Source organism: Atractosteus spatula, chromosome 13 (genome assembly GCF_055471065.1).
Source record: "Atractosteus spatula isolate fAtrSpa1 chromosome 13, fAtrSpa1.hap1, whole genome shotgun sequence".
Taxonomy (NCBI): domain Eukaryota; kingdom Metazoa; phylum Chordata; class Actinopteri; order Semionotiformes; family Lepisosteidae; genus Atractosteus; species Atractosteus spatula.
The window spans coordinates 40,370,683-40,393,364 of NC_142718.1; the positions used below are offsets into that span (position 1 = coordinate 40,370,683).

At 40.1% G+C, this 22,682-nt stretch overlaps 1 protein-coding gene across 1 annotated transcript in view; it reads right to left on the reverse strand.

The window, feature by feature from the left end:
• Positions 1 to 494: 494 nt before the first annotated feature.
• pth2ra (parathyroid hormone 2 receptor a) overlaps positions 495 to 22,682 on the reverse strand; it is a 38,498-nt gene continuing 16,310 nt past the window's right edge. Inside the window, exons 7-13 of the mRNA XM_088930333.1 lie at positions 18,861 to 19,014; positions 14,149 to 14,209; positions 10,552 to 10,618; positions 8,571 to 8,665; positions 5,508 to 5,646; positions 3,092 to 3,133; positions 495 to 1,471 (exon numbers count right to left, since the gene is read on the reverse strand). Of these exons, the coding sequence (XP_088786459.1) occupies positions 1,091 to 1,471; positions 3,092 to 3,133; positions 5,508 to 5,646; positions 8,571 to 8,665; positions 10,552 to 10,618; positions 14,149 to 14,209; positions 18,861 to 19,014 (939 nt within the window). The 3' untranslated portion in view covers positions 495 to 1,090. The remainder of the gene's footprint in view (positions 1,472 to 3,091; positions 3,134 to 5,507; positions 5,647 to 8,570; positions 8,666 to 10,551; positions 10,619 to 14,148; positions 14,210 to 18,860; positions 19,015 to 22,682) is intronic.

Here is a 22,682-nt window from a genome sequence, read left to right on the forward strand (position 1 = left end):
TTCTCTCTCACTCTACTCTGCGATTTCATAGACATTTATTACACGTTCTTCCTTCTTTGCTCAGTCACAAAGAATAAAGACAGGGTTTCATTTCTGTAGGTTTAGAATTATGATAAACGCTTTGTAATAACGCAGTTATTGCAGATCTCGCAGTTAGCTTCTTAAGAATTCTTCTCAATGTGGGATATGAGGGTGAGGGTATACATTGCTTTGGGATAATCTGGGATGGAAAACACTATAAGATGCAAGAAACTAATTCTTCTCAAAGTGCAACTGATGTTTCAGTTAATGTGCAGCCTGAGAATAAATGTAGAAATAGCCATAACTTAACTTAAGCTGTGTATTGATTTTTCATCATGCATTAACATTGCCAGAATCTTTTTTTCAGCGAATGGAACCTGGACAGAAGGTGCCATCCTCTATTTGACCATTTCCCCCATTTCACACCCTATGTGAATACATTAGAAATCCAATTCTGAGAGAATTACACCATTCAAAAATATTTGCATTTTTATTTTTCTTTCCCAAAACGTATTATGAGGATATATTTATCAGGGGTATGCACGCTGGCCAACAATCTCAGTACCATACAAATTATTTTCTTCTTGCTTGTGTGTTTTGCATGTACACGGAAATAAGAAACACAGTCGTTTTCTGAAGCCCTATGATGTTGTAAAATGACTTTGTTAACAATCAAATGCCAAACATTTAGCAATCACAGAAGAAAGAGCAGTCTGGCACAAAGAGTGCAGCGGACAAATCACATCCATTATGAAAAGGGATTTCAGTCTTACAAGAACGGAGCGACCTGGAATGTCAATCCCAGAATTCCCATGCAGGACAGCCGTCACTCTCTTGGCAATCCCTAACAAAATGACCATGAGCAGCGAAAGACAGCCTTTTTTCACTTGCAGGAATTAACACACTACACTCAAAGGACTCCGGTTTCTTTCTTTGGGTTTAGGTCAAACTCGGGATACAGTCGGTCTTCTTTCCAGCTACCGGGATGGACAAGAACACGCCGTGCCTTCCGAAATGAGCCGCTACCCAGAGCGTAGCCTTCCCACGCCAGGATTGGGGGGGGGGGGGTTCACAATGTCTCTTCATCGTCCTCCGCCGTGCTGGCGTCCAGCATGGGCTGCAGGGACTCCTTCAGCGAGATGTCGTCCACCTGCTTCTCCTCGCTCTCGTCCCTCTCCTCCGGGATGGAGGGCGGCAGGCTGTCGGGGTCGGAGTTGCTGATGACGTAGCCCGGCAGGGTGGTGTGGCTGCTGACGGTCCGCCCCCCGCTGCGGTACACCCGGCTGGAGAAGAGGGCGGTGCGGGAGGTGCCGGCCAGCTGGGACTGGCTGCCGCTGCTGTTCAGGTTGGTGAGGACCGAGCCGTAGCGGTAGCTGCCGCACTGGGTGGTCTTCTTCCAGTCGAAGACGAGGTTCCAGCGAGTCCACGTCTTCTTGATCTCCGTCTGGACCTGCCAACGACCCAGTGATTAGGGGGGAGGGAAAAAAACTCTTGCTAATAACGAGCGGGTCAATAAACGTTCACCTGTGGCTAATCGGAGCCTTTTCTAAGCCTCTGGCTGCGAGAGAGTGGGCAAGTGACAGGCTGCGCTCTCCCATGTGTGCTCTCAGGTAAGATCAGGCGGAAGAAATAAAGAGGTCTTGCAAGGGCAAAACTACACTGACAGTTCCTCATTGTAGGATACCTCGTCTTTTGACGGGTTTTACAGGAATAAATTAAGCAAGTATCATCACATTGTGGCAACTCTAACAGCACTTATAGCAACACCTCTGCTGAATGTCTTGCACCAGGCCTTCTGATGCAACCCAAAGACAAGCAGAACACAAGAGCATCAGGCCTGCAGCCTTTTTCATTGATTGGCCATTTTTTTTGTGTGAGCCAGGTCTCATAATCCAGCATTGACAACAATTTAATTACTCTCTTTACTTCATAATGTTACATATAGGGGGTGACAAAAATAGCACATTACAAAGTGACGCAGCGGATCAATAAATTACAATTAATCATTACCCCCGATTTGTCAAGATTTTGCCAAGACTATTACTGAGCAGTTGGTGTAATGGGAGGCCCGTGAGTTCTTTGTTCTCTGGCACAGCTTTGGCGAAAAGAGTAATAATTCCGGCACACTGGATTAAACAAGTATTTAATAACAATTGCAGTACACACAAAGAACAACACACAAGTTACACTTTTTACAAACTTTCAAATAAGGCGTCGCCGAGACGTCTACATCCTGACCACCAGAAAAACCCCAGACTGCTACCAAGTATTCAGACTCTTATTTAATGCCTACGAAGGCCCAAAAACAGAACACTGCCTTCTAAACTAAACAGCAAATGACCTCTGGTTAAATCTCTCTTTCTGTAAAGCCACTGGTGCGACAAAATCAATGGGAACCGATCACCCCAATCTCCCTATTCTAACACACACCCACTACCCAGGAGAGACCGTTTTTAACCGAGGGATTCTTTACACAGGAAATCAGCGTTCCTGAATAGCAAGCTCTCTGAACAAGGTTCAATGTGGTCTTTATGGAGGATCAGGACAAGGAGCTCTTGCCTTCTGCCTTTCTGTCTCTTCCCATGTCCTCCTGTCTCTTTCTCCTGTGTCTTCCTTTTTTTTCTCTCCCTACCTGCCTGCTTTATGCTGTCTTCCTGGACTGTTGATTGACACTTTATCATTTACCCAGACCTTGATTAACTATGGTCAGCTAAGGTACTGTAAGCTTTACAGTTGCTTTGATCACTGAATCTCGGATCCCTACATTTCAGCAGACGTCTCCTTGCTTTGAAGCTGGAAATGTTGGCACTCGCCAGGTGTTATCCATTGTATCTAGATCCTTAAAGACAATTCTTAACAACATATTTATAAAAAAAGCCCTAAAACATCCCTTTTCACCCATAATTACAATGTGTAGACTTCTGTTGAAACTGCTTTTTCCTAGTCATAGTCTACCTTATGCTTTTGGGAAGGGAAAGAGGACCATGATGCTCTATTTTTCTGCCAGAAAATTGCGGTTGGGCTGACACACATTGCTGAATGATTCCAAATTAGGGAAAGGACCACTCACCTCTCCGTTGCAGTAGCAATAAATGATAGACACGAAAAATCCCTGAAACACAAAACAGAAACACAGTGCTGCACTAAGCATAGTCAAGAGCAGCTGTTTGACATCCGAGTGATTCAGATAGAAATGGAAATGAAATAGCTTTTTGGAGTCCTTAAGATGACCTATAAAAAAGTACGGCATTCGAGGAGCTAGTGCATTCTGGAACGAGAACAATGTGGGCAGATAAGAAATGTTCAGTATGTGGAAAATGTTTTTATATTTCTAGTGAACTTTCTGCTGCTCATACGGTGTGTTAAAACAGTGGGTTATGGATCATGTACAGATATGAACACAAACATTTATTTTATTATAAATAGCAACAACTATATCATCAATATCAATAATCAAGAATTATTATTTTATTTAGAAAAATATTATAATAACGGGTGTAAGGGTTGAATGTCATAACAACCCAATGATACATTCTACTTTTTAGATAATAAAAATAGAGCATCTCAATAGTCATTTTTATATACGGTATAAGCAAAATAATATCAATACCCAGATCTATTTTAAGACAGCACACTGTATATAGAAAGAACACAAAATAATTTCAGTTAATTCTTATTCATGAGTAAATATGTATGAATATACAGTGTGCAGTATGAACAAAATGTTTAGGATTTTTGGTAAGCAGGAAAACTCTTTGGTTTTAGCATTGGCAGTCAGTATTTAAATGTGCCGCTCGGCTCTGCTGTAGTATGAAACACTACAATAGAACAGCTTTAATATCTTTAAATTCTTCAGAAAATAACCTTAAATCCTGGTGGCATTACGGAAGAATACCTAGTGAACAGTAACTAATGCACATCTTGACCCAGCATAATGTGTTGTTGTGTTTGAGGACGCTGTGGGACTACTTCTTACTCACTACAGCTGTCAGAAAAGAGATAGGAAGTACAGTAACCTAAAAGTAAATGCTAAAAGGATGATTTAATGATACACTTGTGTGCATGGGGTGATGGTTAATTTAGTAGAAACAGCTCTATCAAACTTTAAAATTAGTTTAAATGATTTTTTAAAATAAATCCCTTTGGGAATCAACAAATACATTTGCAAAACTTGGCTTCAGCAGGTCTGCCTAGAGCATGAGATCAAATTTGCTGGCAGCTGATCTCGAAAAAGAAGTGAAACCAGTGCCAGAGATTCTTTAAGGCGAAACGTGTCAGCAGAGAAGTCTCTTCACCTTACTCATCGCTTGTCAGTTCTTATTGCTGTGAATGCACATTTGGCAGCAGCAGTACTGCTGTGCACTGCTGTGCAGTGAGACTCCAAAGAGATAGCCTTTCTCGGTAATTATGCTGGTATCTAGCTTCTAGGTAAGGGCTCTTACACTTATCAAAGTATGATATACAGCACAAGCATAGCTGTCTAATGCGAGGAAACTTCTGACAACAGAAAGAGTCCCTATAATGTTTGGGCAGCAAAACTTCTTTATTGTGAGGAGCTATCTTGGGTAAAGTCTTTTAATGTTGACTGCTCTGGTGCCCATTGTCTGATTGTAAATGAAGTCATGCTTCCTTTTGAGATCTACGTCTTATGTAACTAAGCATTAAGTTGTGGGAGGTGACTTGGGCTATTTGGCTCAACTCATGTATGGGATCCCAAAAGATCGTCCAGCTCAATATTCTGCATCCAAAAAAAAAACAGAATAGCAGTTAAAGCTGAGGTGTGAATTTCAGATACATACTGTAGCCTCATTGCACATTTTACATAATTTCCACCATAACTGAAAATTGCATTAATGATGCCTGCATACACGCAGAGATAGATTTCTTAAAAATTCATGTATTTTTAAATGGACTCTATTAAGCCAAATACTCTGCTCTGCTAGAGCCTCTTCTGTTCCTTCCTCATTCAAAGCCTTAAAAACATCAAAGACTAACTCCGAGCCAAGATACTTCAAAACCGCTCAGTTTATAACGTCTATAAATGATTCCTAGTGTCTGACGTTACCTTTCACAATGTTCTGACAGACGGAAATAGAAATCCCTGTCATTTTTTACATAAAAAGATACCCTTTTCATTACCACATTCAGCTGAGCTGAATTAAGAATGTTATCCCGCTCAGTTTCACACTTGCAGAAGAAAAGGCTGAGATAGTGGTTTCAAAGGTTAGAGCTTTCAAACTGCCGATTACACTGCAAGGGGGCAAGGGCAAGCACGACCTCTTGCGTCTGAGCGAGGTGGAAAAGCTAAGGGAACACATTATCGCATCGTCTCTGCAAACACATATCACAATAATTGAGACACAGGTTGTCCATCATTGAAAGGGCAGGGCAGCAGGACAGCGTATTGGTCAGAACCCTTGTCTTTTTAGTTTATTATGACACAGCGGGCACAAGTCAAAACATCTAATTATAAAAAAATTAAATACCTGGAAAGAGTTAAAGAAGAGTTCGAAGTACATGCGCACCTCCCACCCGATTCCCTGGAAGGTGTGAGGCATTCCTACAAACACTATATAATGAACTCCGAAAACCAGCACCAGCACCAGTGTGGACCTGGCCAGTTTCCTGAAAAAGAACGGGATTGTTAACGCACAGCAAAGCCGGGTTCTGCTGGGGAAACAGAGGCCAACAGCGTGGCGAGGTCACTCGGCCCAGCTGTGCATGTCAAGGAAGCAACATCTGGTGTACAGTTGGCATCTGTGAAGTTCCTTAGCAGTGTTTCTTTAGGCCCGGTAGAATTTTATTGTCCATTTATGGTAAGAATCGCATCTATCCTTAAAACAAAACACTTGGTATTACTAAGGAAACAGCAACGTCTCAAAAGAAATTCCATTTGGAAATCCCAGTGGTTTACTCTGCTGCTCCTCCATTGTTGTGTTTGTTCAGTTGGACCAGCAGGTACTTTTGCAATGTAATCAATCACAAAAATGTAGCAACCAGTAGACCAGTGTTTAGATCTAATTGCATTGTGTCGGAGGAATATTGTTCTAAAATGTAATCAGGCGTTGCACATGACATGGGACCTGGATGAACTGTTTTAACTCTATTCCTGCCAAACTGTACTCATGATGCTCTTGTTCTCATAATCAAAAGTGGAATTTAAAACAAAACACAGAAACCATTCTTTCTAGAAAGAGATTTTAGTGAAACATGCGGTAATGACCACACTAGTGCCAATCATGACATAAATCAACGAAATGATAATTTACTGTAGTTAGATTTAATACCAATTAAGATTAACCTCTATTACAGTACTTCAAATAAAAGCGTTTCCTAATTTCTAGAAATCGCAGAAAATTAGATTATTCCTTTTGTTATTTTGTAATATTCTACTGCTGAAAAATAAACGAATAAAACCAAAAATTATTCAAACTCATGATGGGCAAGCTTGATGATGTTAGTCATCCCTAAAAGCAGAAGACAAGAAGTCAGAGTCAAACAAAACTGAATCAAACGCAATCAAACAAAAAGTCAGAATCCTCTTATTACTCATTACATGTGCTTAAAAAACAAAACCATTAGCTTTTAAAGTCTGATAATTTAGTTAATGAGCACACAAATTAAGCACAGTGTAATCCAGAACATAAAAATGGGATTTAAAGGCAGAATGTATTAAACGAATGTCATTTGTCTGTTTATTTTCAGGCAGTATAAGAATGTATTGGAACAAATCTGAATATTGCCTTTAATTACTACTATTTATTGCTATTATTCATAATATTGTAGCCAGGGACCAAACATTATTCAATAGAAATGATAATTGTGTTTACAAGGAACATCATGCTCTGTCACCCATTGCTGATAACGCTGGCCTATTTCACTGTGCTTCTCAGAATGTCATGCTCTGGCATTACTCAATAAACAAATAAAACACACACACAGTTAGAAAAGATAATCTCTTTTGATTCACAAAATTGGTTTCACAGAATTTAGCTGCATGCCAGCTGTAAATCTGCATGTGTCTAATGCACCATAGATTAGAGGAATGGAGATAGTGCTAATATTGATTATAGTTATTTGCAAAACAATTATATGTTTTGTGCCATTTTTACCCCTCGACTCTATTTTAGCACACAGAAATAACCCAGGCACATTTCAATTTATGTCTTACTTGTCATTCACATTATTTATCAAAATGATAAGAGCTGCAAAAACATAACTGCATTACTGTTTTAGAAAAATAAGGTTGCTATTTGCTCGATTGCACTGAAAAAACATTGGGAAATGATTGACACATCCTCCCAGATTTTTGTTCATTTTTGCAAAGTTATACTTTTTGGTTTCTCGGCGATCTGAAGATATTTATACCATGATCCCTTAAAAGGAAAGAGGGAACATTCTTGCAAAATTCTATGGTTTGGAAGTGATAGTCAGAAAAAAATACAGAAAAAGGACAACGCAACATAACAAAGCAAAATGTTTTTGATGAACAATAATGGCATTTTATACTGTAAGCTGCAATGGAAGATGGTTGATAACATGGTTCAAACAAGGAAAAAAGCTATTTCAAAATCCTTCTATGGTGTTGATAATAAACACACTTGGTATCAATACATTGCTCATAGTGACATGAGTTATAATCCCTCTGACAGCAGACATTAGTACCTGATTGTCACCGGGAGAGAAACTGGCTGATGCAAACCTCACCGAATTTTTGGTCAGATTCAATTCTGTGTTTTTCCACAGCATGTTTAGCATTCTTGTTCTGCATTTGCTGTGCATGTACAGTGTTTCGAAACATTTAATTGGCAATTTGTACGACCTGGAGTAATTCTACATTGCGAATGGGCCACATGTCCTCTTGCAACAGTGCTGGTGCAGATTCTCTGATCCCACTGCCCTGCTAAGGCTCCTAGCAGCTCAAGTTGAAGGTCTACAGATCTCCACCTGCAGCACTACACTGATCATCACATGGGACCTCGCTTACACACCTTGACATGCCAGTCTTCCAGCAGGGCAGCATGCATCCTCAGGCATGCCGCACAACCGGGAACGTGACGGGTAGGATGTGGACTCCCCACTTCCCAGATCAGAGCCCCATCCCTGTGGGATGAGCTGGCACGTCTGTGGCATCTAGGGCTCAGAGACCAGGGACAGGCGCTGCTTGTCCAGGCCGTTGGAGAGGAGTGGGATGAGATCCCACATGACAGCACCTGTAACCTGGCGCAAAGCCTACGTCTCTTCCAGCGACGGACACACACATTACTAAAATACTGGTACAAAAAGGTTTCGTCAATGTCCTGACCACTTTGAGATTTTGTTGTAGTTGTAACTACAGTAATAGTTAAAAAGGGAATAGTTTCTCTGGATGGTCCGTACGAACTGTAGTATTGATCATCCAAATATAAAATAAATACTGAATAATACAAAATTTGAAAATGTAAATTAATCAGATTTGTTATGATAGTTTGGGGTTTTAGCATAAATTACTGTGAACTGTCCACAATGACTGCAGAATACTCAATACATATTCAACAGGAAATATCCACCTGTACTGCTTCCTGGTGTCATATCTTCCTGCATTTGTTTCCCGGATTTTTGTTGCAAGGACTCTGACGATGTTCACAAACAAGACGAAATTCAACTAAAAACATAAAAATAAAGTAAAATGGTTAACTTTGGTTAAGCACAACAACATTACAATGACAATATTATTGTTTGATATGGTCTCTACAACTACCAAAGCTGAACTACTGTATTTTATTTACTAATATTTGCGATTTAAGTTCTTTGTCAAAAAAAATCTGAACCTGTGCGCTATTCCTTTGAAAAAGCATAAAATGTGAATACACTGCATGGTTTTTTAAATATTTTTGATTTTTGTAATAATAATAATAATAATAATAATAATAATATGAATTTCCATTTTATGGTATAATAAAACATGTTTTATTTCTTGTACATGGAAAATACAGTTCTTATTTATGTGTTTCCTAGCAATGAAGCCTTGAGATAGATGTGTGTTCCATTTTTGCTTGATTTATTTTCTCTTGTACTCCTTCAAAGGGACTTATAAAATAAATGAGGGATGATGTGGAGGGGTTGGATATTTACATTAGCCATGTGGATGGCCCTCTGAGGTTGTCTTGCTGTTTACCCTCAAAGCCTCCGAATCAATCAGTTAAAAAGTCAGTTTACAGGACTCAAAATGGAATATTAATGTGCCCCATGTGGGACCAAAAATGCTAATGGAAAAGCAGCTCTTTAAGAACATACTGTTTAACAATACAGAAGGGTAGAGCTGCCAGTTCTGGTCCCAGGCAGCCACAGTCCAGATGTTATAGGTTATTTCTAATTATTTATTTGCCATAGCTTGCATCACAAGCAGGCTGTGATAAATTTAATAAACTACTGTAATTGATTCAGAAATGGTCAAATATTGTCCTTGAGAGCTACAGAGTGTTGATGGTTTCATGTTGGATCACCTCCAAACAACTCAATTGAACAGAATGCATTCTTGGTCAAAATGAAATTGTTCCATGTGTTTAGAAATAGATGATTTAACCCAGGAATCCTGTTGGATTGTGGCTCCTCAGGAACACAGTAGACCCCCCCCCCCCCCCGCCAAGACTCTGAATTTTTAATTCGAAGGTGCTTTAATAAATAAGATTCATGCATGAGATCTTCTCACCTTTATTACTACAGAATAATACAAGGGGTATCTTTCTGGACATTTGCTTTAAGAAAAGGATTTGTTTTTGAACAGGAGGATCTATTCCAGTCCAGACTGGTTGCCTCTAGTTTCTATAAACAAAGCCACACATGACCTCATCCAGTTTAATGGATTCTCCATGAATCTCCGCTGGGGGTCTCTTCAGCCGAGACTGACCTGGATATACCCAGCATGGTCCTCATAATCAAGTTTGAAGGGATGACTCCAAACAACACAGGAGGTGTTGAATTGATTTTCCCCTGGAAATATTGATTTTTAAATGATATCACAAGGAAATATAAATGTTTTTTTTCTCTCTCTCTCAAATGTATTGATCTAGTATAAACTCCTTGTAATACTACCAAGGCTTTCATTAACATCACTTCTGCAGCCAGAGTGCTGGCTGCTACAAGCATTCCTGATGCAAACATCAAAAACAGGGCGCCATCACCTTATTGCTACATGTAATGTTAATGGTGCAATTAATTGGTACAGGATGACACACTGCATTGAGAGAGGTAATATAAAAAAAGCACAGACGTGATATTTAGACCGGTAAACAATTTCAGGTGTTCAAAATGAAGCACCAATGTACACACGTTACAAATCAAACATGTACAAGCTCAACTTTAAATGCTCAGATACATTTAAAGCTGTGCTGTAGTAAAAAAACCATTAAAACAACAACATCAATACAAACATTCCATATAATAATTGTGCATTTAAGTGACATAAGTGGAAGAAAATGTATCACCCTTTACTTTTGCAGTATATCTTTCTAGGATTTTTGTTTTTTTATATGTAATCTATTCACTTACCCCAATGGCTGCTAAAATTGGAACTTGATAAATCCATTTAATATTACCAGCGCTTAGTTCCCAGCATCTGCAGAAAGAGGGAGAAAGATCAATGTGCTTTAAACTACCCTGCAGTGGGTTAAAAAGTAGTTCAAGTTCCTAATTTAAAAATTAAGATAAAATATAACTGCATAAAAAACTCACACATTCCTTACATTTAAATTTAACAGAAATTTTTTTATCAGTTTTTTTTTTTAAGTTCAGGTTTTGTATGCTGTTTGATGTGCATCTAATATTGTCTGTCTTTGTCTCCTGTATGTATTTTTCTCTTACTCGACAGATACAAGGAAAACTCTTTGCAGTATGTAAGTTTTGTAACTGATTAATTGCTTAAAAAATATTTTAAAATCCAGTTTTTCTCAAGAGATCTGAACGTGGGGAAAACACTAAATTTTAATGGTTTTAGAATAATTTGTAGTGCTAGCTAAATTTATACCTTTCAGACTTATGTTTTTTCTAACAGAAAGAATGTCGACTTAAACATTTCCAGGTACTGCCTTTCATCGAGAAACAAAGGATAAAAATAAAAATCGACCCTTTAGCCTACCACTTTCTTTTGGTTCTTTTTCATTAAAATGTGAGTTAAAACGATGGTCAATATGCTATGTGTCCAAAAAATGTATTAACAACAATGATGTTGCCTGTATCGCAGCACTGGGACCCGACAGAGAGCCCTGACAGCCCATTACATCAGAACCTCACTTCACACTCAATGACCAGTCCCAGGAAAACTCAACTATCTCACTAGGATAATCCTGAGAGCAGACCCAGGACAGCAGGATTTTAACCCCTGAAGCTGCAGAGATTGTCTGTGATTCACCGTCAATTACTGAAGCCCAATCTCAATGCCAGGAGGGGGGAGGGGCAACCATTGGCCCTGGAACCCCAGAGGTTTCTTTCCTCCCTCTGGGGTTTTTACAGATTTGTGTTCCTCTCCTCTGTGCCCACACGGTCAGCTGTTGTAATACTGTTAACTGCAATGCGAATCTGGAAAGCAAACTGTTATGAAAGGCGCTATAGCAAGTAAAAGATTGATTGATTGGTAATTGTAGAAAATCAAATGCACTTATTAGTTGTCTCACGTGCCACTGGTGTAAGGCGGATTAGTGGATCAAGGTGGATTCTGTGCTTGTAGGACTTCATGTTTTCCAGTGGGTGACAACCTCTCTGAAGTCGTTTAGCTGTCAAATCTCTGCTACTCATACACAGCAATAATCCTGTTTGGTTTGTACGTGACTTGTATTCTAAGAGGCTTGCTCAACTGCCATTAACCAGTATTAACACTTTCTGAGACAGGTCTTTTCTGAAACAGGTCATCTTTATGTAAGATAAGAGTTAAAAAATAAATACCCGTTTATCCAAATAAACGCATCCAAGTAACTGTTTCTCCAAATGACTTGAAACATGCACTTTAAATAGTCCAAACCTAAAATACTACCAGACGCAGTCACAGAAGTACATGAAAATTTTACAAATGTACACAGCTACTATAAAAATGTAACAGTTTATAACTCCTGAACTAAAACATTTTTTAAAATAAGGTTTTGTACAAACAAATGTTTTTGGAATAATATACCCCACAATCCACTCACTCATCTAGATAAAGACATTGTGCAAATAAGGCCCAGCCAGTATGATGATAAAAATCTGAATTATTTATCTTTCAGTTCCCAGCTAGACAGAACTGTTTTCAGTTTTGAGAGTGTCTAGAACCCCTGGTGAGGTTATCTCACTGGTAGTGGAAGTAGAGTGTGGACAGCAGTTCAAATCATTACAGAATAAGAAAAGCAGCATTAAAACTCAGATCTAAAGATGTGATAAAGCAAAAATAACATTCCAGCCTTTAGGCACTGAAGTAATGGCTCATGTAAACACTGGTTAACATTATTCACTATTCATTACTATCAGGACCTATCCTGACATCATCATATGAAAGGTCTTTTCATATCCCTAAAATTCATTTCTCAAACATTTCAGACTTTGAAACTTAAAAAAATACTGTGAAAACCCAGCAACATTTATCGTACTCAGTAAAACCCATATGAGCATTATAAAAATGAACAAATATATATATTTAAAAGTACAGTAAGCCCAATATAAACTTAACTTACTATCAAGGTCATTTCAGTACAAGGTGTTATACTACGATGGTCATTAAAAAAGTTTAAAATGTAATTTATAGCAGTACAAAAATAAATTCTAATATAAAGTTCTGCCAAGAATGAAGTGCAGAATATTATGCTCCCAAAAAGTTTAAGTGTGAAATATATGACATATTATAAATTATTAAAGTTCAGAAGAGATTTTTGTTCAGCTTTATCTGTGGCTTCCTCCCTCGTTTGCTGTTTTTGTTTTGTGAGGACTCGACCATGGATTCCAGAAGCAAGGGCCATGGTAAAAACCTCACTTGCAAAAGACAGAAGTGATCATGTCACAATCCTTTTTTCCAATAATTCTTTTCCAGACATGAAAGACATTATGTTTCCCCCCAAACTGAGAGAAGCAGCTGTGAAGAAGCAAAGAAGAGGAAACGTAGCATTTTCACTGCAGAGCACTGCTTACCTCTGAGTGTAATACAACTGCAGCCTTACAATCAGCGTGACCTTCCACATGGGAATCTGGAAACACCCTCCCATGTGCTCAGCTGGGAAAATCATTACTTCTCAAGAGCAGACAAGGGAAGCTCAAGAACAGGCACAGCAAGCAGGCCATGCTCCTCAAGCTCTCAAGCTCTCGGTAATGGCATGAAAGCAGGCAGGCAGTAAAGGCATTTGCTTCCTGCATGGTGAGATTCAAAGACTGTTCACACTAAAACCCTGCAAAGACCACTCAGTCCTGCTTGGACCTGTGACTTCTTGTAAGAACCTGGACACATCCGCTATCATCCGAAGAGCACTATCTGAGAATCTGATCAGTGGCCTGATAAGTCTTGAGGATTGCATACTCCTCAGTTTTGTAGCATGTAGGTAAGAGCAAAGGAGGAGTTAGAAATGAAAGTAGACCATTCAGCCCACCTAGGCAGGTTGGAAGCTGGTAGTTCATTGATTCAAGAATCTCATCCATCCATTAATTGAAGGAAGTCAGGATATCAGCTTCCGAAACATGGCTGAGTAACAGTCTCCAGGGTAGAAGATTGCTGCCGGTTCACAGTTTGAATGCAGAATGGGACCACCACTGCCTATTCTCCTAACTTTTAGCCTGAAAGACTGGGTTGGGATAGAAAAACAAATCTCATCTTTCCCAGGATGGTTACTTCACACTGAACTCCCTACTGATGTTATGAACCCACAGTTGCCAGGCATTTATGGGTTTCTTTTGCCCCTTCACAATCCTTTAGAGCACTTTCTGGAACGATCCATGAAGGGAACGAGGAATGAGGAAGAGGGGACCTCCCTCTCAGCAGCAGAGCTCGCAAGAAGAAGAGCTCTTTGATGCCATCAGGACCATCCTGATTCAAGCTGTTACACAAGAGGTCTTGGGCAATGCGTTGTGACAGAAAGGAGGTGTCTTATGAATAAAAACACTCGAAGGTAATCTAGGGCTTCATCTCCCTCTCACCTTGCGTCTGCAAGCGTTGCCCTGACAACTGCCCAGGCTGCCACAAACAGAGCCGGAACACCTGCAATTAAAACAAATGCCTCATTTAGTAGGGTATACAAGCTCCCTGTTTTTAAATTCCTCAAACGCTTGCAAATATCACCCAAAGCTCTACACCAGGAACAAGAGCTGCCCAAGTGGAAAAATATAATTATTATTTTTGAAGAAGATAAAGCTTTTTTTTTCTTCTTTTAATTGCTGCGCTGCTCAGTCTTGTTAATGGCTAACTTGATGGCTGTTCAGGCAAAGAGTAACGCCTGTTCATCCATGAGATGAGAAACAAATCAAAACAAACAGAGGGTGTTTCCTGCGTGCTGTCAATGTTTGAGATAAGATGTCTTCTGGCTGGATGTGACGAGTGTGAAGCCAAGTGTAAGGAGTCCTGTTTGACTGGCGCGCCAGGGAAGGAGCTCATCAGAATACTCCTGCGCTCTTTCCTAAAACACAAACACCTAGCTGCATTCCGGACTGGGAATCTGCAAGAAGGAATAGGCATTTTGTGAGCACATCAAGCAAAGTTTCACGTCTTAATTAATTAACCTAACAATCTTTTACATCAGTGAGGTCCTAGTGTGTGACTTGTATTTTAACATGCATTTTACCATCAACAAACTGTTCTCCCCTTTATCCAAACCTAAGAAACAGAAAAACACATTAAGAAACTGTATTTCTGATCACTGTACAGCACCATGAGGTTCTAACATTATAAAGTTTGATCCCTCTTGTCATCTCTTCTCATTCTAAGTTTTAAAGGCACTTCCTTCTCAAACTTTGGGTGTGTGCCCGTGTCACTAACTCTGAAGAAGTCTCTAGGGTTGACACTGCCCAGGTCTCAGGGATATTGTGAATACAGACTCCTCTGACTCTAAGGCAGATTATGTGAATTACCTGTATTTGTTCCAGGGGGTGGTAATATGGGGCTATGGTGGCCTGACACCTCCTGGTTACTGGGCTGTGGTATCTGTCTGTGGGGAGTTTGCACGTTCCTCCAGTGTTTGAGTAGGTACTCAGTAGGCACTCTGTCTTCCTCCCATCTCCCCAGAATATGAGGACTGGCTGACTGGCTGGCTGCTCTTGGTGTCCCCTGTCTAAGTTGTCCAGGGGGATTTTGAAATCAATGCTGCAGGAGATGTTCCTAGAGTGATCAGCAATGACTTGGGGACACAGACCTACAGAACCACATGTTCACAGGGGGCCAGAAATCTTCTTCACCTCTGTGGCCTTGCTGAATTCTGATTCACCACCACATGCACACCCTGCTTTGACTAATGCTGGTGTTTCAAACCTGCCAGGGTCAAATTACACTCATTATTGTAGGGGCAGAGTGTACCGACTGTGATACCAGTCCTGAAATTTTATCTCACATTTTGCTTTAAAATCTCCATTTCAAAGGCACACAGTATCATCTTCAGCTGGGTGCGATACTTCAAGCAAAGTAAATAAACAAATAAGACATCAAAACACAGCCGCTGCCTAGAGACCAAGAAAATCAAACAAACCTGCTCTGTCATTATCACACCTAGTGTGTAACACAGGGACGCTGTGAAAAGCAAAGTCAAAAACATACTCAGGACCACATCTTTTAAAAGGAATGCTCCACAGAGAGGTGTAAATATGCACACAAAATGCTGTGGAAGAGGAGAAACCTGAAATTCTTCTGTTAGGCCTCACTCCTTAGAGACTTAGTAGTTTAAAACAGGTACAAAGATATATAGTAATATTAAAAAATATGAAAAACCAGAGGTGGTCATTCAATATATCAAACTTAGAAGTTGCTAATATCCAATTAATTTAAAGATCTCATCCTGCTGTTTCTTGAAAGGAGTTACGATGTGTTCCAGGCTGCTGCAACCCTATTTGCAGAGAAACCCCCACTCCTGTCAGTTCTAAAGGCACTGGGTGTGTGCCCTCGTCACTAACTCTGAAGCCCTCTCTAGGGTTGACACGGCCCGGGTCCTGGAGGATTGTGAATCCCCGGGTCTTGTCTCTTCCCTGTCTTCCATGTTCTAGACTAAAAAGGTTCAGTTCTTTCAGTTCACCGTCGGTAAACCCAGGAATGTATCACTTTGCTCTTGTTTGTACTCATTTCTCGGCAGCAGTTTCTTTTTTTGTGACCTGTAGTAACCAAAATTGCACAAATGAGGTCTCACTAAGGCATTGTATAATTTAACAATTGCTATCTCTTGGCATAATTCTACCCTTTTAGCTATTTCCCTCACACGCTGTTTGCTTTTTATTGCTTTTATTGCTTTTTATTGCTTCCCCACAGTGTCTAGAAGATGAAAGTGAATTGCCAACATACTGTACAAGCCTGAGTCTTTTTTGAAGTAGCTTCTTCAAGCTGCATGTTTCCCATCTTATATTAATAGGATTTTTTTTTGCTTCCTGCATGCAACACACCACACTTATCTACTTTAAATGTCATCAGCTGTTTGCCAGGCCAGAGCTTACCGAAAAGCAAACAGATTCTTTTTACTAAGCTTACAAACTGGGCTAAATTTGTTATCACTTAATTCTTTTTCCTTTCTTCTTACAGTCATCTGGAGATGTACTGTAATTTTCACAAACAATAAAAACGGAGGAAATATGATGGAGTTGACATAAAAACCTACAATAGAACATGTCTCTTCGCAAATTAGCCTACAGAGCCCCATGTGATCTGTTTTTACAGTATGTTGTGTATCACCTGCTTCTATTGTTCTTACTTCTGATGGGATAAATTCTTCTTTTCGTGCTTTGAAACATATGCATGAGCTTCTCATGATCCCTTGACTGCTAATCTGCTCATTTGGAAAAGCAGTGCACATGCTGACATTTATGGGCCAGGTACTCCGTTATGGGACATCTAGGCCTCTGGAATCAATTCCTCATTGGTAGCTGACACGGATGAGTAATATACCGGAGAAATTCATCCGTTTGTTTCCTCTCTGCGGAATGTATTTTTGAAAGAGTCAGCTGTGTTTCTGGTATTGCTTACTAGCTATTCTCTGAACACACACCAGAATGGGTACATACCTCCTCGCTGCCTTCCGTTTGTAAGACCTGCCTACTTTGTCTTTTTAAGTCCAAGCCATCCATTACTGTGATGTATTTAGTCAAAGAGATATTTGTATTGCACTTTAGTTCATGAGCTCAGAATACAGTAAATCTGAGTGCAGTATCAGGATACTGGATTTTAAAAAGCTGAGAGACAGAAGAAATCTTTGGAAATGCATCAGCAATTTTGCATTGAATTATTTTAGAGGTACAAAATGGTACTGTTAAACAGATGTTTGGGAGGAGAACAAATTCTTGTGTATAAACACTCCCTGGCTGCCCACAGCTCTGTGCTCATCTTTTCTACACCCCTCCCTCTGCCCAGCTGCACTCCTGTAGCTCCTCCCTGGCTCATTCCTCTAAGAGAGCGGGGCTGTGACAGCACTGATCTTCAGCCAGAGCTGGCATTTCCTCAGCCAAGCATGTTAATGCCAAGTACGAAAGTATCTTATTTAAACTATCTGTCCATATCCATTGGCTCTTTTGATTGTCATTATAATTTAACCAAAAATACTGAAGTGCTTATCTGTTGGGGTCTAATTCTTTTAACTCTTTAAAGCCCAAGTAAGTCCCTGTGTACAATCTAAATGAGGTATTTGTATTTCTTGTACTGTGATTTAACGGAGATGAATTACATTCTAACACAACGTTTCCACAGATCACTCTCCGGAGTCGGCAAGCTTGCCTGGAACGTAACGCCCTTCGAGTCCCACACCCTCCAGACCCAGCCTGGGCGCAAGGATCAGGGCAACACGGAAATGTGACAGGTGCTGCTCTCCCTGCCCCTGCCAGGACTCGGTACCGCTCAGTCGTGAGCTCCAAGCACACACAACACCACCGCCTAGGTATTTAATAGCTCCTCCTCGCCGAAAGACCAGGCCCTTTGTCGCACAAGATTCTACGCAGCACCGGAGACGAGTGCAGCTCTACCGAGCCCCCACCCGGATTCAGACCCAGAGCCACACAGCAGCCCTCGAGACTGCAGGGAACTCTGCTGCACCGCAGACCCGCTCACATGCGGCAGCAGAGCTCTACCATGCCTAGATTTCAGAGCCAGAGGGGGTCGTCACTGTTATTCTCTCAGCAAAATGGGACCTGCTGCACAAAGCCGGCGTCCTGAAGCTGGACCATGGGCTTCATTCGGATCAGATTTAGCGCCCTGCTAAGTCAGCCACTGGAGTGGGAGGTGAAATTTGTTGACCAATCATGAGCCACTCACACGAACTGTTAGAGACCGCTTGCTGCACTGATCAAATGTTTAGCAACAAGGGAAATGGAAAAAAAATATCCTTTGAATTTGATAAATGGACGCTAAGACATTTACCCCGGTGTTAGTACTTTGCCTGACGATTACAATCTGGCCGCACATCTTGACATCGATCAATTTGATAGGTAACCACTTCTTACTGTTTTTTTTTTAAGATCAGAGGCTTTTATTAATAACACAATGAATTCAGAATCACAGCCAGCTCTCCGAAGGTCCAGTTAGTTTAAAGTGGGACAGGAATTAGAGAGCACGCTTTGCTGGATATGCAGAGAAAAACGAGGGATCCCCAGCGACAACATTTCTGTAAAGCCTTCTGCTCTCCAGATGGACAAGCCAGAAGGTGAAATATTTACCAGGCAGGCAAGCTTACCCCATCCAATCAAGGTGAATCCCCAAAGGTATTTGGTATCAGAGAAGAATGCCATGAAGATGAGGCTGTGCAGATAAAGCCCCTCCACAAGTATCCAGTAATAGTTGGTTGTCAAGAAATAGATGAAGAGCAGGACTGTAATCTTGCATCCAATCTGTCAAAGTATGAATAGCACTGGATTAACATCTCTGATGGCTGCAAAAAGGCAAGATTAACTCTTTCACCTACATACACCTCTCAGAGTTCTCTGACAGTGTTAAAGTTTACGTGCATACTGACACGGCACAAGGAAACCACAGGGAAGCAGTGCTTTCAGCAAGGCTAAAACAGAAACAAAAATGGTTTCAGGTCAACTAGCCTGAATAACACTGATACAGCATCACTCAACAGTGGCATTCCTGACCTATTAACTTTCATCTACAACTTTGGAAACGGCTAGAATTTGGAAATGCTTTTCTTATCACTTAGTGGTACAGAACAACATGAGCTCCAGTGAAACTCCTAAATGGTGGACATTGTCATGAAGGTGTTTTGATCTCTAGAGCATTTTTTCACTCAAACTTGAATAGGAGTCAATATGGATTAGAGTGGCAGTTTTTCACTGCAAACTGCAATGGAGAGGAAGGACAAGTACACACTCTTGTATTTCTAGAGTAAAAATCAGGTATCCTTCGCCCTCCTTCAATACTGTCTCCATGGACAACAGCTCACTTACAGTGTTGCAAAAGACTATTCTACTTAATTACCTCATTGCATGAAATGACAAAGATCTTTATTTTCATGCTATCTAGTGGTTCTTCAAATTTGAAAGTTAACAAGGTCAGGAATACTTCACCTACAGTCAATGGACAATTAAGACAAGGGGTGTCATAAATATTAACAAGGGCACCTTCAATGGCACTCTGTAGGAATACTGTAAGGTAATAGCAATTTCTAAAACACCAATGCACACCATAACTGGAAGTTGAAATCCTTTACTGCAGTGTGGTGAGATGCCCTCAGCATAGCAGCTCAACCTTGTAGCTGAATGTTGTTCAATCTCAGGAACTAAGCGAATTCAGATCTGATCAGTACTAGGACAGGAAGCCTCTAAGGAACAACACGTTGTCGTTGCACTTGATGTTGGTGAACCAGTAGGTGGTGCTCTTCCTTCTGGATCAGAATGTCCTGTTCCCATGTGTGGTGACCAGGAATATTTTTGCTGTAGGATGTGCCATCAGAAACTTCCTACATGTTTTGTCTTTAAATAGTTAAAGGCGCTGTTTGTTAGATTAGAGGTATTAAACCTAGGGTCCTGGTAAAACTCGGCTCTGGGCTTGCAGTTTGTCTTCTCTAAAGTTCCCCCTTAACTCAGCTAGGTAGGCAGTTTCTCAATCCTCCTCCTGACCTGCTCTGCAGTGTGGCTGCTAGTGTATCACACAGGTACAGTAGGGTCACTGGTGCACCACACAAGTGGAGACTGAACTTCAGTGGTGGATGAAGTGGGTCCCCTCCTATATGTAAACATCTTTAGAATCATTTAGGAAAATAGCACATAAATACCAGTAATTATTATCATTATAATTAATTATGATTTATTTTGTTATCTGATCACCATTGTCATACATTATGTTCAGCATATCATAGTGTGAATGCAAAATCGTGCTGTGCTGATGACCAGTATTGTTTTGCTAGATGACTGAATGAAGTGGCGTGTTGCAGAACACCCCTTGACACTGTACTCATCAACGTAGGATAACAATTTAATGAAAGAGCGTTAATACTTGCCTCCACGCCACCTGCACACACACCTGCTCAGCAATTGATGTAATTTGCTAAATACTGTCTTTCTGATGTGAAAATTTCAGGGCCAGGTGATGGGTAATTATACGCTGGAGCAAGCGTAGGCATTGCTGAAACAATCTAACCTTGATTTCAGTGCAGAATAATGTCTTTGTATACAGTGAAGACTAGATTCTTTAAAACACAGAGAATTCAGCACAGTAAAAGTCTACACAGACTGCAAAATAAAATGATGGTCAGAGCAATCAAAATACTTATTTCTCTAATTCTCTGAGATATTAAGCTGCCATTCAGTGTGTACTGTAGCACCAGAAGGATTTACTACATGGAATCTTATTCCTAAGGAGTAGCACCAGGCAGTGGCTACTCCTGGGATGTTTTTGTCAGCTTGCTACTGGGTCACAGGGTGACTCCTGTGTTGTTTACACTTCAATGTCAGTTTACTCACAAGGTGAAATCCGCAGTCCTTATGAAAAAGTGTCACATCGACTTGTTTGTCTCTAAAGTGAGAAAATCTCAATTCATTTGGAGAGCAAGTTGAGCACCACGATGGAGAGCGGTTTTTCAGTCTTAACATCTGGTCTCCCTCAGCAACACTTTCTCTCTCACACACAAAAGCAAGAAAAATATTTACCAAACAAGCCTACATCCAGGGAAGAGTAATAAGTCATTAAGGGCTGATCATTAGAGAAACTGTATTATTTTTAGATATTTTATTGGCTTGTTTTTACAGCGGCGGGTTCCTTGATGTTAAACAATAACACCAGGCACGAAGCCACTCGGACAGCGCAGTTGTCTGCCTGTTTCCTGTGTCCATGAGCTGTGACTGGGGCACATTAGGAGGCTCCTGGCCAGAATGGACAGATAACAGAAAGGCCACATCTCCTAATGAGAGTGTGAAAGACCTGAAGAGTACTTGTGGGTTATAAATAGCTTTCAAGGGTTTTACTTATGATGCTAGTTTGGAAAAACAGTGTTCAGGCAGATTTTAAAAAAAATCAATCGAGGAGAATTGAAATAATTCAACAATTTATAGAGAATCTTGAAGCACAGCAGGAACACCATTATACTGTATATGCGTGAGTGATAAGGATTCTGTTGTTTTCTGCAGTCCCGCAACATGATTTTGATATTTAGACTCATTCTAGGATTTCAGGAGTGTATTTATTGCTTCTGTTTTTTTCTGAGATACTCTGGATTTAATTGCAAATCTAATTATGGGAAGTTATGAAAAACATTTACATACCGTCCAATGCCTTACAAATGTACATCCCCTTATAATTTAGGTATATGTGGTAAATTATAAGGGGATATAATTATAAATAAAATTGTAATAAAATACATTTGGCTACACACCCCAAAAGACATCAGTGACATTTAGTCAATCTGCCTACTGCATGTTTTGATGTGCTGATGTATACTATGTTTTACCACAGAGAAGATTTATTAGGAGTTAATGTATGTATTGAAATCAGATATGTGTAATATATTGCTGAGGTGTGTTCTCAAGTGTATGTGTAACATTTATTTAATACTATAATTTACTGTAAATTATCAAGAGCAATGTTTAGTGATTCTAAAATAATGTTACAGTTATTCTGACTAATAGACTAGGAGAGCTATTTCATTTTTATGGTAAATGTTTCTATGTTTATTCTTACCTTCAAAGAAATGCTGCTCGCATACACATATATGAAACATCTAAGCCTGTGGGACATGGCACTGTATATATGAAACAACTATATAACACTAAAACTGTTTGATCCAATGGAGAGAGCATGTTTGGATCTCAAGTGGTTAAAACTACATACAGTATAATGTTTTATTAACAGAATTAACAATGCTGGCAAACCTGCATCTGAAAAAAATCCGTGTGAAAGCTTTTTTCTCAATGTCATTCTGTGGCATTTAAAAAGGCATAATGGCTTGAAAAGAAGAAGCATTTTCTAGTCTTTGGAAATCATAACTTCTGCAGCTTGAATCCATAAAAGACTCCGTCCATCAAGGGCAATCCCTCATCACATGAGTATGATGTAATGT